General features: G+C 37.1%; 2 protein-coding genes across 3 annotated transcripts; one reads left to right on the forward strand and one right to left on the reverse strand.

Moving 5' to 3' along the window:
• Positions 1-3,566: 3,566 nt before the first annotated feature.
• Positions 3,567-6,077, reverse strand: LOC144447288 (proton channel OtopLc-like). The gene is made up of 2 exons (XM_078137209.1): positions 4,497-6,077; positions 3,567-4,039 (listed from the first exon to the last, which is right to left on the reverse strand). Exons 1-2 carry the CDS (start codon positions 6,075-6,077, stop codon positions 3,704-3,706), a joined length of 1,917 nt encoding a protein of 638 aa, XP_077993335.1. The 3' UTR covers positions 3,567-3,703.
• A 1,098-nt stretch (positions 6,078-7,175) lies between these two features.
• LOC144447290 (nucleoside hydrolase-like) lies at positions 7,176-15,763 on the forward strand. 2 transcript variants are annotated; one of them, XM_078137211.1, is made up of 5 exons: positions 7,176-7,329; positions 9,528-9,723; positions 11,182-11,473; positions 12,354-12,490; positions 15,287-15,763. In XM_078137211.1, exons 2-5 carry the CDS (start codon positions 9,550-9,552, stop codon positions 15,611-15,613), a joined length of 930 nt encoding a protein of 309 aa, XP_077993337.1. In that variant the 5' UTR covers positions 7,176-7,329; positions 9,528-9,549; the 3' UTR covers positions 15,614-15,763. The 2 variants fall into 2 exon arrangements, with proteins under 2 accessions (XP_077993337.1, XP_077993336.1); XM_078137210.1 differs by lacking the exon at positions 12,354-12,490 and adding an exon at positions 14,523-14,668.
• The last annotated feature ends 2,515 nt before the right edge of the window (positions 15,764-18,278 follow it).

The raw sequence follows: 18,278 nt of genomic DNA on the forward strand, positions 1-18,278 counted from the left end.
AATAAAAATAATAAAAGCTACCAATGCGTTATTTTACTTTTATTTTTCCATAATATACAGATAAATGTATTGCGAGTACGGTAAATAGAAATTACTAATAGTCAAGAGCTACACACAGAAATTAATGTCTGCCTGTCTCTCTGGCTGACTCCCCTATGTAAAGATAAGATAAGATAACACTTTATTTTAGCCGTTTAGAAAATTTTACATTTCTAATTTGGTATTTAAACAAAATAAAGTTAATAATGATCTATGAAATATAAATATTAAAGTATACAGTAGTTCTAGTGTGTGTCTATTGACTACATGTATCATCCAGGTATATGTAGAGAGCGGTTATAATATCCTTATGTTTTGATTGTAGTATATATCTAAATTGCTCTCCTCTATCTAAGTTTATAAAGTTTGAGTTGAGGGTAGTGATAATACTAAACATTCTTTCTCTTTGTTTTGTATATAATTTACAATGAATTAGATGATGTCTTTCATCTTCTATTTCTTTACAATGTGTACATAGTCTGTCTTCTACTGGTGTTTTTGGTTTTGTATATCTACCCTTCTCAATGGCTAGTTGATGGCAACTTAATCTAAATTTGGCTATTGTTTTGATGTGTTGTTTATTGTTCATTACTTTAATGTATTCTTCTTGTTCCAGGGAATTTTTGAAGTTGTTGTATGTACGTAACTTAGAGTTTTCCCTTTTGTTATTTTCATTCCATTGATTGATATAATATTGTCTAATTGAGTTGTATAGTTCTTGTTTTGTTAAATTGTTGATATTCTTGCTGTTATATAATTGTATATTGTGTTCAAAGGTAGTTAGCCATGAACCTGTGTAATCATTGTTCTCCATGTCATTCATTGCATAATAGGCTAAGTTGTTATTGTCTAATGTCTTGAGGTATTTGTAATAGTTTATTGCTGAGTAGTATATTCTACTAATCAGTGGTTCTCTCCCAAGTTCCATTCTGCATCCTATTTTGCTCACTCTGTTGCTGACATTTAATATTTGGCGACAAAAACGTAGATGGAATTTTTCTGTCTCTGTTTTGTCCCAAGTTGTTTGATTTTGGAGAACACCCCATATTTCGCCAGCATATGTCAGGATAGGTAGCTGTGTTGTATTCATGAGTTTTTCCTTTATCTTAGTACTGTTTATCTTTGTCGAATATATCTGTGACTGGATTCTTGCAGCTTTGCTGGCTTTGTCTGACAATCTGGTTGCTGTGGAGCTCATAGAGCCATTTGTCTTGAATGTTACACCGAGATATGTGTATTGTTCTGTAGTTTTTATTTCTTCCAAGCCACATTTGAATTGTCTTGTATCTTGTTTGCATCCTGATTTTCTAAATACCATTATTTGTGTTTTGTTTGTGTTTACTTGCAATCGCCAGTCTGTTGTGTATCGATGAAGGTAGTCCAGTGCATTCTGTATTCCTTCATAGGATGTTGACATCAATGCAATATCATCTGCATACAACAGGCTGTTGATTGTTTTGTTATTAAGCTTTGGTGCATTTGTTTCAATGTTTGCGAGTCCGGTAGTGAAATCGTTTACAAAGATATTAAACAATGTCGGGCTTAGTGGACAGCCTTGTTTAACTCCATTATCAATTTGGAACTTTTCTGTTATCACGTCAGTTAATTTCACGATGAAGTTCATATTGGTGTACATGTTTTTCATTATGTTGTATACATTTCCGTTGATGTTGTTACATAGTAATTTATAGAGTAGTGCTTTCCTCCAAATTGTATCAAAACACTTTTTGAGGTCTACAAAGCAACAGTAGATTTTCTTATTTCTTGAATGGTATTTCTTTATAATAGTGTGCAGTGTAAGAATATGGTCGATAGTTCTATGTTTGCGTCGGAAACCTGCTTGGTTTGGGTGGATGATGTTATTTCTTTCCAGATAGTTTGATATTCTATTGTTAATGATCATACTAAATAATTTAGCTATCACATTACCAACTGAAATACCTCTGTAGTTGTTTGTGTCTGTCCTGTCTCCTTTCTTGTGTACTGGGGTTATAACGCTGGTATTCCATATTTTTGGATAGATTCCTGTATCTAGTACATTGTTGTATACTTGTGTCAGTGCTTGTTTAACTTTGATGTTGCTGTATTTTACTAGTTCTCCTGGAATGCCGTCTGGTCCACTTGCTTTATTATTTTTTATTGATCTTGTCACTTGTACCACTTCTGATAGTGTTATTGGTTTATTTAATTCATGATTGTTTTCCATTTCATTTTCTAATTGTATTAGTTGTGTTTCTATTTCCTGTATTCTATCCGGTGTGGTAGTGTTATTTTTGCCAATTTGTTGGAAGTGTTTAGTCCATATAGTGTGCGGGATTTCTTTCAATTTGTTGTTTTCTTTGGTATTTGTGATAGAATTTATCTTCTGCCAGAAATCTTGTACATGTTCGTTTTCATCTGCAAGCTCTATTTGTGATAGTATTTTTTGTTGTTTGTCTTTCTGCATTCGTTTTACATATTTCCTGAAGTCTTTTTTCTTGGTGTAGTACATTATTCTAAGTGTACCATCTGTTGGGTTTCTTTGTAGCATATTTGCAATCGTTTTCAGTTCTTGTTTCTTCAGGTTGCACTGTCTATCTGTGTAATTCATTTTCCTTCGTTGTGTCTTCTTCTTTGATTTCCTCTTTATGGAACATATGTTTGCTATTTGATGTATCATCTCTTGGAATTTCGTTGCCATTTCATTACTTGTGTTATTTGTATTATTTTTTGTAAATGTGGTCACAATATCCTCGCTTTCTTTTGTCTTCATGTATAGTTTGTATATTTCTTTATTCATTGCATTCCATTGGTAGCTTTGATGTGCAGGTTTTAGGTTTACCTTGGTATCAGTAGTTTGTCGGTATTTTGGTATTTTGACGATAGTTTTGATAGGACAATGGTCACTTGATGGATGAAGTTTCTCAACTTTGAAATGGATGATATACTTTAGTAGTTCTTCATTTACTAATGTGTAGTCCACTGTACTTGCACCATGATAACCATAGCATGTGAGTTGACCTGACCAATCTCCTGATGTCCGTCCATTGAGTATTTGTAGATGGTTTAATTTACATAGTTGTATTAGTTCTTCACCAAATTGATTTTTCCATGTATCAGTGTTTCTTCGTCGTTTGACTGATTTGCCATATGTATATGTGTCTGGTAGTGGAATGTTTATATGTATGTTGTCTTCTTCATCAAGAATTACATCATCAATGTTGTTCGTTCTCGCATTAAAGTCACCTTGTATAAGTATATGTCCATGAGTGTTATATTGTATGTATCTGCCTATCTTCATCTCTCTCTCCCTCCCCTCTCTCCCTCCTCTCTCTCTCGCTCCCCCCCTCTCTCTCTCTCTCTCTCTCTCTCTCTCTCTCTCTCTCTCTCTCTCTCTCTCTCTCTCTCTCTCTCTCTCTCTCTCTCTCTCTCTCTCTCTCTCTCAGCATATATGTATATATATATATATATTGCATTTTGAGTACTCATTTTCGTTTTACGTAATAAGTGCAATATACGATATCTCTCAAAGGGCTGTTAATTCTCACAACTATCTACATATTAACATTACATGGGTGATAACATTAGACTCTATCACATTTTGAAATAATGTAAATAGAGTCGAGAATTTGTGGATGGCATGGCTAGTTCCCCTACTGAAAACTATTAGTAATATGAAATAGTTCTATTGCACTGGAAATGTTCTTTCCAAACTGTTATATCCATTTACATTGCATGTCACAAGTATAGGTCTCCTTTCAACATCATTACCATAATTTGTTGCTATGGTATTTGGTGGTTCTCTGAATCTTCCATAGATACCACAGCACATGATGACAGAATGGAAGCGGTAGAAGATACAGAACGGTAGTAAGATGTGCATGATGAGAGCCCATTCGTGAGAAGTGCGATAAAACTCTATCTCGACCGGAGACAAGCCAAAGTCAAGCTGGTCTAGAAAGGAAGATTTTATCCAGAAGCCAAGATTACAGAAAAGCAAACAAACCACAATCTCTCGAATCTGAAAAATAAAAAGTCAGAATATACTGTGTGTCAATATGACTCAAAATAATGGTTTGTCAGATTGAGGTGTGCACCACTTTTTCATACACTTCAGCCTTCAGTGATTGGCTTATAATATGATATCACGCGGTATGGCCATGGACCGTATTGATCCATAGTTACCTCAATTTGCATACAGAGGGCAACATTCGACTTCTATTTTCCCTAGGGTACTATTACAGTGGCACGAGACTATTCCTACCTGTGATTTTCTTTCATTCTAGTAAGAATATGTGCCTGGGAAGTCGAATGTGATGTGTCATCACCTGGCCATATTCGGGCACTTACCCCGCATGCTGTTATGTAGAAACGGGAATATTTTGCTGCATTCCAGCCCTCTGGGTAGTAGAAGTCTATTAGTGCCCTGATAGCCAGGCAATAAGATTTCAATAAAAGTAAGAATTAGACCTAAGTACCTTTCCAACTTTTTGCAGACATCTTGGTCTGTGGCGGACCGCTGCAATCAAGAAAGTAGTCTGTACCCACACTTGTATGCCAGTCATTATCTTCTCAAACAATAACAAGCACGCTACATCAACGTCGCTGTCGGAATACATCATCATTCCAACGGCTGCGATGGCTTTGAAATACATATAGCATAACTCTCCAATGACTGGGATAATTAAGAGTGCATCTTCACCACTATAAGGTCGGTGTTCATATGTTTGTGTCTGTATAAGATCAAATCCCACCCAGCATAAGACAGTCATGATGAAGAAATATGTTATTTTTGTGATATAGTAAAGGTACACAGTAGAACTCGGCATATAGTTCTGTTGTTGTAGGGCTGAGATGAGAACCATGAACGCCATCATAAATATCCCAGCGATGCATCCGATACCACACCCTGGTAAAGCCGGGGTTTGCTGAGTCGCTGTGCGTGTGTTAGACAGTGATAATACCTGGCCTTCGGTTATGTTTAGAACAGGGCTCTCATTCTCTGTTGTCCGAACAACGACTCCATTATCCCGCAAACCGCCATCCTCTACATCATCGATCTCTTTGTGATCGGTATTGTTGTTGTTGACAAAATTGTCGCCTCTTTGTTGATGTAAGCTGACCTGTTCCTCGACTTTTTGCACCGGTGTTTGTGGTTCTCCTCCTGTGTCGTCAGGGCCTTCACTGTTTTCCTTGGCTGCCGTGAGAAATTTCATGGATGTCCAGACATGACACAAAATATTGGCTGCCACCAATGAGTATTCCAAACAAAATGGAAAAAGAACACGGTCTACCTTTTTCATCTTGGTCTGCCATTGTGTAGTATGATTTATACACTGTTCAATCAATTCAAGTGTGCTGGGATCTATACTTATGTTGTGAATTTGCCAGAAATGGGGACCAGAATGACTTTTTGGCGAAAACATTTCCTCGGACTCGTCAGCTATGGTGTAGAACCACAACAATAGGTTAACTGATAGAAGATATTGGATACAGTAACGGAAAGCTGTGCAGTTGTGAAACGTCGCCCGTGAGTACTTCCCGAGAAATAGCATCTCAGTCAGCTGATTTGTAAGACGAATCGCGTAGAAAAGCATACCGGCCGTATAATCACCCAGGTTTGAGATGTAGTGGGCAACTGTGATGCACTCGAATGACGCAAACAGTTCCAGGAGTTCTAGCACTATTTTACCTGTACCGAAGATGTAAACACCAATTAAGTCTAAGGTGAAATGAGCTTGGGAATTACCATCACATGACTTGTCCTCGTGTAACCAACTAATATACTTTCGGCTACCAAATATAATGAACCATAACATGATCGAAGTGGCCAGCAATAGTGCGATTGAGAGAAATATCTGAACCTGCCGTAGAGTGATGTTGTCTAAAATACTTTCACGTTCCCCTGTCATCATTCGAGATGTGATGATGAAGACGACGGAAAACGTGACCAAGTTTGATGTAAAGAGAATGGAGGAGATTCGACCATCACGTGGAGAATGTGAATTTTCTCGACCGGTTAACAACGGACTGAACAGCCAATGACTTCTCGAGGCCATGGTTGACATCAAGCTGTAGTGTACAGTTTTTCAGTGGATGAGGAAATAACGTCAAAGTTCAACTCACGCTAGTTTCGTTGACTATATACGCCACACATCCAGTTTCACACAATGACGACGACCATCTAGAAGACGCAAATCGTGCTAGCTTGCGTGAAATGGCTATGATGATTATGCCGGAGTGCATCACTGACGGTCAAAAGCTGATGTTGATAACAACTTCGAACCTGAATATGTGTTGCTCATTCGAAAAAACATGGTCGAATGACTCAGTGTTTAATCTGCCAACCACACAATGAACCAGACTGGTCAAACATGGGAAATTCCACGAGGGGAATTCCCTTTTATGATTACCACATGGACAAGCCATGTGATTGGATATTAACGGGGAATACCGTGATAGTCTAAGAACAAAGACAAATCACATTTCTCTAAAACTATATGCATATCATAAACATTAATCTTTTGCTAAATTATGGCAAGCCAAACGTTGCAATATTCTTTAAAAAACTATTTTCTTGTTGTATAACTTCCATTCATGTTCCATAGACCTATTTTCTTTCTGTAAAACGTACATTTTTGTTGTTCAAATCCAAGTTTGCCTTGGTCAAATCTACGTTCTTTTTACTAAAACACATGTTTTCCTTCTTAAAAAACTATTTTCTTGTTGTATAACTTCCATTTGTGTTCCATAGACCTATTTCCGTTCAATTGCGACACCATCATCTTTCGTTGCTTTCAATATAAATATTAGGAGATGGATGAACGACACGCTGTAACTCACGTGATTGTTACGTAGTCTACTGTATATACTGAACCCTGGGATAGGGGAAATACCCATGCGCGGGTGACGACATTTCAACCAGGAATATAATTAATTGTACCCTGAATTGTACCATTAAGTTTGTATTCGAACAAATGGATAGAAAGGTCAAGCGTTTGTGTTGAGTTCATACAATTTACTGCCCTTGCTGTCGAAACTTCTTATCATTGTTTGCTTTATGTGACAGTGATGAAAGTTTAGACTATGTATGACAAAAACTGAGCTATGGAACTGATAAAAACAAAAGAATGTTACTGTTCCCTCAGAGAGGGCATATCATATTCTGATCCGAAGTCGCCCCCTCCCTAGCCCTGGGTCATGCGATATGCGCACAGCGTTCAGACTCGGACCACAGTGGACCACCTGTCAGTGTCGTCATTTCATCTCAGGAATATTGACAGGAAGATAAAACCCCGTACATAGGTTTAGGTAATGTCCATGTTGTTCTCAAATGTCATACGATTACGTGTATATGAATGTGTGAGTATTCTGATTGTGTGACGATCCTGGACATCCAGGAAGAAATGAACGTGGTATCAAAGCCATAATCCAGGAAGAAATGAACGAACGTGGAGGCGCTCGGCAGCTGATTGATTGATTGATTGATTAATGGATTTGTGAGCATCCATGGGTGATCCATTGAGGTCCTTCCCCCAATGGTCGATCATATTATTGATTTATGCGTATTTCGAAATCGAAAATAGTGTAGAATGGACACCATTTAAGACTATCTATAGTATACAGCGTGAAAAGGGCAGATCCCAGTTGAAACACATACACGTAGCCCTAGTCCTGCTTGCACAAGTTGTCTCTTCATCTCAGTGTTGAGGGTCTTGTCAGTAATCTAGACCTGAGCACCGTCTGTAAGCAGGACTATGTCAGTAATATGGACCTGTGCACCGTCTGCAAGCAGGACTAGAGTACCCCCACCCCACCCCATGGGCTTTATGACTTATTGCTTGTTCCATTCAAAACACCTTAAAACTTTTGGACATAATGATTTCAGCCGAGACAGTCTGAATGTTTATGAAAAGCAGGAAGAGTACATGAAAGAGGTGCCTCATAGGCTAAATTATGAGCAATGTAAATAACAGACACATTCAGAATAACTTTCACAATAAAGCTCAAAGAAGTTGGAAGGAAATACATCATTAAAGACACATAATGTAACAAGTTAACTCTAGAGTCTCTTTAAAATCTGTTCTGAATGTTCTCTCCTCAGCATGGTGGAATACTTCAAGTACAATGACCCCAAATGTGAAAAGAATTTAGGCATCACTCTTAAAATGGCACAATTTAAATTTAGAAGCTTTTTTACTTCAGTCAAAATATTTACAAACTTACATAAAAACTATTCTAAGACTAATTTAATCTTAATGTTTATCAAAACGTGCTTCAGTAATATTAAAAATCAGTTTCCGGTGTTGTTAGCACAGTTAATAGGTGTTTCATTGACTCTTGTGTAGACATTAATATATTATAAATGATGTCATCAAATTGTTTATGTATTCTGCTGAAGGTTTTAGTTTAGCCAATAACATGTAATGGTCACTATATCCTTGAGTAAGTAGAATACAGCTGGTACTTTTGAGTAATATTGCAGCAAACATCCCCAAACCATATATTATTACATCCCCTTTAAATACCGTATATGAATATGTCACAGTCGGCATGTACAAGATGCTTCTAAAGCAGCCCACATTTAATTTTTGCAGATCAGTTCATCACTTCCCTAATTCTCCAAGCTACTCAAAACCAGGCAGCCACTAAATACCATCTCTGTCACTCAACAGTGCTGCTGCTGGTTGTCTGATGTAACATAACCCCCCCCCCCATCCTCACACCCCCCCCCCCCCATGTAACAGTGGATCATAATCAGTGACTTGCCTATTGGTATATTGTTATATAAGTAAATTCCAATACTAAACTATTTCAAACAGCCTCTAAAATCAGATTATTGCTGTCCATGTAATGTGTTTAGTGAGTGTTGATTCCAAAGGTCAAACTTGTGTGGTAATTCCACCCAGATTTTATCAATTCCTCACTCAAACTTCAAAGGACTGAACACTTGATGTTGAAACCACAGACTGTGGCAGACTGTTCCAAGTATTAACAATTCTATGCACAAAAGAGTATTTAAGAATATTTTAGTTCTTTAATAAGTTTCTGTTTATTGATTTTATACTTATAGCAATGTTTACCTCTGTAGGCATTTACCACAGTGTGGTCCTGTCCTATAAAAACTGCAGTACAATACCAATGCATATCTAAACAATTGCAAGCATTTCATGTTCATGAAATTATGTGAGCACTAGTATGTCCTCTTATAAGAAATTTTTGTTGTTGTGTGTCAAAATTATAGAAACTGGGATTTTTTTGGAGTCACCACATAGTAAGAGATAGGAGAATACCAGATTTTGGTGTGTCACTAGAAATGGTGTGCATCAGTGGCACCACATCAAATGAGGTTTACTCATTTGCATGAACAACTTTTGGTTCATGATTTCTTATTGAGCTAGACAGGGTGAATCAAGATCTTGAGATTTGGAGCCATAGATAGCATCAAGACTTAGAGTTCCTGTAATAGCAATGAATACTCAAAAGTTTGGTTTATTTCTATCACACAGAAAGAAGTTGTTTTCTCAGAAAATGAAAGTGGTGATCGATACAGATGCAGGGGTAGATGATGCTGAAGCCATACTGATGGCATTAGCTCAACCAGATGTAGAAGTAGTTGCTATCACCTGTGTCCATGGTAACACTTATGTTGACCAAGTCTGTGTAAATGTCTTGAGAACATTGCAAGTATGCAATAGACTAGATGTAAGTATAAATACTTGGAAAGATATAATGTTTTGTATGTTTTCACAACTGAACTTCCATATAGAGTTCTGTTCTCCCATCCATACATATACTGAGCATGCTCAGATGCAAAGGATTGTGGGATTATTTACAGTTGTGATAATACCTAATCCAGAGTGATAAGCCTTCCTGTAAGCCCTGCCTGTAAGGGTCTTGGTAACCAAGACTAGATTATTTGTAGTTGAAGTACCTAATCTGGGGTGATTGGAAGAATAATCCTCCAGCAACTTCAAGGGTGCCCTTCCAACAAGGGTGCAGGTAACCAATACTAGATTATTTGTAGTTGAATTACCTAATTTGGGGTGATTGGAAGGATAGCCCTTCAACAAGGGTGCCCCTCCAGCAACGGTGCAGTTAACCAATACTAGATTATTTGTAGTTGAATTACCTAATCTGGGGTGATTGGAAGGATAACCCTCCAGCAACGGTGCAGGTAACCAATACTAGATTATTTGTTGTTGTGGTAATACCTAATGTGCAGTGATTGGAATGATAGCCCAAGTTCCTGCCTGGGTGTGGGTAATGAAGGCAATGTGACAAATTGTTTACAATATTTTATCAATTGAATAAATGATTCCCTATATTCATGATGATGGCTATACACATTCTCTATTTTTACTACCTGTAAAAGAACTTTACATGCCATGAAGACACAGTATCTCTTCATGTTCCTTGAAAATGAAAGGGTATGATTTATCCTTTTGATGTTACAGTAGAAATTGTACATTACTGCAATTATAAATAATTCAGGACACATACAGAAGTGTATACACCAATGGAAGGTGATACAAATCAGGTTTATACTCTGGGGTCTGACTGTATTCCTAACCTTACCTGACTCCCATAAAGCATGAGTCTATGTGTTTATCGATTGTACAATGGGTCAACATTTCCTCAATTCTTGAGTACAATTCTACTGTAGCTTGTTATTTATGGAAAGACACAGAAAGTCTTAAAGCTGCACTAGGTGCAATTAGGGTGTTTTGGCGTTTTAAAATGTTTTACACAATAAATCAATCAAATTGAGTTTTTGGTCCACACCCAAAAATCAGCGCCCTCAATGGTGACCATTTTCAACCTGTTTCTGTACAGCTTATAGATAACATTGACCACTGGTTAAAATGTACAATGTCTAATTATTGGTATTTTAACAATTTTTAGTGATAAAAAAACAACTGATATTGTGGTTGTCTTATCGAAAAATAATACTCCAGTTAGACCAGTTACTGTACATTTTGAATATGGTTACAGATTCAAAACCGATTTTTCACTCAAGATGTAAACTTGCCACTACACCACCTACAGATAATACTGACCACTAATTAACCGATACAATTTTTTTTATAAATTGCTATCAGTTGCAGCGAGTGTAGGTTTAAATAGACACATGTTATATCCAATTTCTCCTGATATTCACAGATTCCAGTTTTTAAGGGCGCCTCCCTTTCTCTACAAGGTTCTGATGATAGAGCCCATGAGTACCATGGTAGTGATGGACTTGGTGATGCTACAGATCACAAGGAAGTTGACACAGGTCTAATCCAATCAGAACATGCGGTAAATGCACTCATTCGATATGCAAATGAGATGAAGGGCGAACTAACCTTGATTGCCATTGGTCCACTCACAAATCTTGCTTTAGCAATTAGAATGGATCCTGAGTTCACCACAAAGCTGAAAAATGTTGTCATAATGGGTGGCAATATTGAAGGTAAGGTGGCTTTTGGAAAATTTTATTAATTTATGTTGTATTGATTATTTGTTATTATTTAGATCTCTTAGAGTAAAATGTATTTATTGCAGAATATTGTAAACATCAGTATGTTCTTCCAGATCTGTTCACCTTACTACAGTACTGATTAGTTGACTTTGAGTTCTAATAGTGGTCTCCTTTAACCAGCCAAGTAGGTCAAATCTACCTGAATTCCCCAGTCATTTCACTGGGTTCCCTACCAGTGTTTATGCCAAGGGTAGTACATACTAGGTAAAATGTAAATGACTGGGGAACTCTGATAGATTTTACCATAGGCACTCTCCAATCTTTATGATTTTACCTACTTACTACTCTTAACAAAAACACTGCGAAATGACTGGGGAACTCCAGTAGGTTATACCTATATATTACCCTTAGCAAAAACACTGGTAGGGAATCCCAGTAAAATGACTTGAGAACTCAGATAGATTTTACCTACGTACCACCTTAACAAAACACTGGTAGGGAACCCAGTAAAATGACAGGGGAACTCAGGTAGATTTTACCGACTTACCACCTTAACAAAACACTGGTAGGGAATCCCAGTAAAATGACTGGAGAACTTGGGTAGATTTTACCTACTTACCACCTTAACAAAACACTGGTAGGGAATCCCAGTAAAATGACAGGGGAACTCAGGTAGATTTTACCGACTTACCACCTTAACAAAACACTGGTAGGGAATCCCAGTAAAATGACTGGAGAACTCGGGTAGATTTTACCCACTTACCACCTTAACAAAACACACTGTATACAATCATAAACACAATACAAACTAACATAATTTGATAGCATTTATGTTACACTGATTGTGTTACATTATGTCTTCTACCCTCAGCAAGAGGAAGACTTAGTTTAACAGCAGAAACAAACTTTTATACTGATCCAGAAGCAGCATTTATTATACTTAAAGACTGTCAATGTTCAGTGACTACTATGCCATATGAAGTATGCATACGTGAATCGCTGCTATCGGTATGATAACATTGTATACTGCCCAAATGTGAAACCATGAAAAGTCATGCTCTCAAAGCCCTGTCAAAGGAATGAACAGATGTAGAAATAGTGTATTAGATACTGTACACTGAGATGTAACACAGCTGTGTGTCAAAGTAACCATCTGTATGTCATCTTTTATGCTAAACCTAGCTTCTGCATCCTGTTTTCTTCTTCAGAATTGAAGGGTCATTAGTGATGTGAGCTTGACAAATTGCGTGTGTGCATGCACATGGACTCACATACGCACGCACGCACCAGTGCCTATGTCAAAAGGGCTTCATTGCACAACTTTCCATGGTTTTGGGCTAATACGCCATATTCCGGTAATATGAAACATTTCATGGTTTAGCCACTAGGAGCGCTGTTCACAGGCCGTTTGGTGACAGGAAGTGAGGGCTAGATTAATGAAGTGTTGTAGCATAAAGAGAGCAGACAATAAGTTACCACTCATTCTCTATGGTGTTCCCATAATACTATTTTATTAGTGACTACCAGTAATCAAAACATGCCTAACCACTCTTGTAATGTTCTTTTAAGAACAATCAGAGTTCTTTCGCACACATTTCAGTCACTGCTTCATGCAGCCAGTGGTCATAAGAAAATTTGAGCCTGAACTTTGCCAAATCTGGTGCGCCCTCTTGTGGTGATTACCAGAGAAATAACTGGAACTTCAGTAATCGGAATATGGCATATTATGTTTGTTTAGCAATACATTTTAAATTAGCATTAAGAAAATATAAGGCATGTGTTGTTCAGTTCTTGACATCTCTTAGTATGACAGAACCCATTGATGCGTGAGTGCAAGTTTGATGTAATTAGATTATATACATGAGTAGTAAGCATTGGTAGTACATGTGTTAGTGTAGTTGCTTACCTGTGTGTGTGTGTGTGTGTGTGTGTGTGTGTGTGTGTGTGTAAACGACTTAAAGTGATATTTGATGGGGATGTTGCATTCAGTCTCTCGTTAGGAAATTCTATATATGTGCTTAGCAACATGACCATGCCTATAGCAACAGCCAAATGACGGTGCATATTGCGAAGGTAACAACAGGGATGGATAGGCAAGTTGATAGATATTTTAAAAAATACACATATATATACCTAGCAACAAGACCCCATCCATTGCAACGCCCAAATAATGGGCTATATCACAGAGATAACAGGATTGGTAGGCATGATAAACATTTAAAAAATAATAGAATTTGTACAGTTGTGCTACAACATCATTGATGCTATTATTTCTCTTTTGAGTGGTTTCTGTTCACTAATATTTCAAATTCAATGATAAGTAACCCTGTGATAGCGTGTGGTGAACCATTTTGTCCATCACATACTATTATCATCAGTCTACAACCTGCCCTAAGAGGTCTAATTGTATGCTATATATACCGGAAGGTCATAGGTCATAAGCATGGAAAGAAAGAATGGTAATACATGCACCATATGGCCATGTCCTAGATTTTCTGATGTAGTATGTTTGTTGCGTAGTACTTAGTTCTCAGTCAATTACAGTTGACTGAACTGCTTGTGTTGTTGAATGATGAACCAGGGCTAAAGTAAGTCAAAGAGTTTTGTAAATAAAAATACACATACAGTATATATACATACATACATACATACATACATACATACATACATACATACAGACAGACAGACAGACAGACAGACAGACAGACAGACAGACAGACAGACAGACAGACAGACATACATACATACATACATACATACATACATACATACATACATACATACATACATACATACATACATACATACATACATACATACATACATACATACATACATACATACATACATACATACATACATACATACATACAGTAAAAACACTTCCATCTTAATTGTTGACTTGGATATCTGTTACAACCTCCATTAATAATCTGAAAACAACTGTGAAGTACATAACATTCCAAACAACTTCAAACTTCAATACAAGCCAGTAAATATCTAAGATGTTTTCAGTAGTTCATTTGTATATTTTTTGAAGGTCGTGGGAATTGTACAAGTATTGGGGCTGAGTTTAACTTCTTTGCTGATGCTGATGCTGCATTTGCTGTCTTGAATCATTGTACTCTTCCACTCTCTATAATTGCCTGGGAAGTGTGTATGCGGCATTTCAATTTACCAACATTTGTAAGTGCTGGGTGATTCAAAATCATGCTCCATTATAAAATCAATTGTCTTACACATTAGGTTCAGTATGAATTGAATATTCAATACATAATTTGCATAATAAAGCATTCTCCTATATTTTTTGATGACAGGAATTGCTTTCTCTCTTTATAATATTGAATATTCAACAAGTAATTTACATGATAAAGCATTCTCATATTTGGGTGACAGGAAAATTGAGTCATTTGCATAATAAAAGCATTCTAAGTCAGATGATGGTAGCAATTTTTTTTTGAAAAATTGATTAAAAAAAGATTGAGATTGAAATTGAGTAATATGAATATGTTTTGTAGAAATTTATATAATTACTGATTTACGTGATGAGAAATAACTTTAATTTGCATAAGCTGCTTACTGCTTGTGTCTGTATGTGTTGGTGCCTTTATATGTCTGTCATGTATATGCAATTGTCATGAGAGACAGAATGCGTGTTAATCATCTGTCTGTCTGGCTGTGTGTGTGTGTGTGGTGTATGCGTGCTTGTGTGTGTGTGTGTGTGTGTGTGTGTGTGTGTTTTCGAGGCACTCACCCTCTCTTCATACAGTTTCCTTAATATCATTACTTTTTATTTTCAAAAAGGATTGGTTTATGAAGTGGGTTAACATGCCAACAGAGAAGGCCAAGTTTATCAAGAAAATCCGACAGAAGCATATTGACCAAGAACGTTTCAAGAAACTTGGACATTTTCGTTCTTGCGACACCCTTGCAATGGCTGTCGCACTGAAACCAGCCATAGTGTTGGAGTCTGAGAAGAAGTTTGCTATAGTTGAACTTAATGGCAGCTTAACACGTGGTCAAATGGTGGTTGATTGGATGGGGAGGCTTGAGAAAAAAGAAAATATAAACATTGTCCTGAAACTAGACAGACAAGTATACCTAGAAATGATGGAACAAGCAGTGAAATAAACACAAAGGGACATTGAATTTAATAAAGAAGCTACATTTTGGTTGTGTTTTGAGATGTGATTCAAAGACTGCAACATAAATGTACAGTATTTTGAGATGAAATTCAGAGTCACTAAAAATGAAGACAGTGTGTAATTTGTAATGTAATTCAAGGAATATGAACAAATAAAGAACTTACATGATTTTTTTCAATCAATGTGTTTGTTTATGAGAATAATAATGTTGGTTTCTTATATAGCGCTTTCCCACTCCGTGCTCAAAGCGCTTTACAATTATTACCCCTGGCTTGGATCAGAACTGCACAACGGCCCTTTAGTCTTCCTCAACTCCCTGGGGAGCATACAATCCATTGCAGCCATTTAAGCGCATAGGATTAAAGCCTTCACATTGCAACCTACATCCTACCAGGTCCTCAATTATACAGCTGGGTTGAGTATTTATTTTGATTTTGATTTTTTAAATAAAGGGAGATAAGCTGAGTGTACATATATTGTGGAATATTGTTTACAGCATTGAGTTCGACATACAGAGACATACTTAACCATTGCTAGATAACCCCTAAGATATCATCAACTGTGTGTGCCGAACAACACCAGATAATTTTTAGCACAACTGAACTGGTTCAGTTGAGCTATAGGCATGGTGAATTGTGTGTGTGTGTGTGTGTGTAGGTAGGTATGTGACAATAATGTGTGTGGTGTTTTGTTGGGGATTTTACTTTGGGTTATTTGGGAAATTGTTCAAATCAATACTAATGCTATAAAAGGGAAATTTGGTCAAAACGTTAAATGCCAAAACCGCTGAGAAATTCTGAAAGTTGATATGATGTTTGTTGGTGCATCTGGATGAAGAATTATTCAAGATAATATGACCCAATTGTTGACATGCAAATAAAACCTAAAAATGTGATTTTTTTTGTCAAAAAGGGGGACAAGTTATTGTTGTGTAATGCATTCTTGTTCATCTCTTTGTATCCTATAATTGGAAAGTGTATATAAGGTCGTATCACTGATATAATACATAGGATATTAGCTAGCTAGATTCACTGTGCAATGTCCGATTTTAGTGACAACTGCTCAGTTAACTATACACATTAGAATAATTTGAACTGACAAAAACATAGGAAAAGATTGTCGAACCAATAATTAACAGTAATGGTACACTCTTATAAAAGTCAGGTGCTATCAAACAGAAAGAACTAATCCGGGTCACGTCTGACATACACCACCGCCACCAACTTCTGCCACTTTCACCGGTCTTAAATTTCGCACAAGATTTAGCTTCGTCCCACCCTAGACCCATCTCCTCTAACTCGGTCATCACTGTCCGTCGCCATGTTGTCGTTTGTCTGCCACGTTTGCGTTTCCCAGGTGATCTCCATCTACTAAAGCATGCAATTGATACATTGTACAATGTACAGATGGTCTTGTTGACGTCACATCATTGTTTGACAATCAATCGCCAACTTGAAGTCTTGAGAATTGGTCCACTACCATTTATCATTTTGTTGACAACTCATCTGTGTGTGTCGATGATGACAGATTGTAGGCAGCAATTGTGAACTCACTCTAGTTCATATACATGTAACTAGGTGCTGGAACATTGCCAAGCTTTGTGACGTTGTTTTCCAGTTTCATTTTGTTCATTTGCCTTTGCGTCGTATGTAATTGTTGAGGGTTTCAGATATGTCCATTTTTGAAAAAATTGATCCCTACAGTTTAATAGTAATCCAGTCTAGCTCATGTGTTTTGTCGTTAAATTTCATAATCACAGTGATGTTGTAGTTTTCTATTGTTGTGATCGTTGCTTTACCTAATCAAAAGCACCTGTCCAGTCGATTTGGAATCAGTATATAGCATTTTGTGTGAGTTAGGATGATTACCAAAAGCTTGAGCCATGTGGATACCCACTATTTACTGTACCTGTTGATGAGGCGCAGTGGGTGCGTTTGGGTACAAGCACTACGTTGATTCCTTGGGCTCCATAATGCTGTATATCTTGAGCCCATCGAGGTAACATCAAATAAGGGGTGTTTCTGATCAAACCTCTTTCGCACATCAAGATCTTGGAAGGTGGTAATTGAATAATAATCGTCCCAGTCGACATCTTTAGTATCAACAAATTAATCCAACTTAAATGACAAACTTTGTTGTACTTATAGTCTTGAATGGCGTAAGTGTACCGACTGATCGGGTTATGTTGTTTCTATCCAAATATAACGCGACGTATTAAAATATATGACGTGATACTAAAACTAGGGAAATCCCCGAAACATTGCACAACATTGTGAAATATTAGATTACATTAACACTTCCCGATATAGATCTGATGTAAACTGTTAAACTTTAATACGATCGTTGGCAAAGCTCCACACTCCTCAAAGGCAGAACGTATAGAGCGCTGTGAACGACGAATAGTCTTGTCTGTATACCCCTCTCGCTCTTTCTCTCTATAAGTTTTAGTGAACACCTTATGAATATTTATGAGTGGTACAGAGATTATGGTTTCGGTAATTAGGCAATGTCTTCAATGTCGTATAATTTGGTAATACCTAGTCCTTGCAGACGGAGTAGAGTAAGTCGTCCCTTCCTTCCCCGTCTGCAAACAGGACTAGGTGATAACACAATTTGTATGCAGAATAACCTATATCTTGCTAATGTGACTT

The sequence above is a fragment of the Glandiceps talaboti genome, chromosome 16, assembly GCF_964340395.1.
Source record: "Glandiceps talaboti chromosome 16, keGlaTala1.1, whole genome shotgun sequence".
NCBI lineage: Eukaryota > Metazoa > Hemichordata > Enteropneusta > Spengelidae > Glandiceps > Glandiceps talaboti.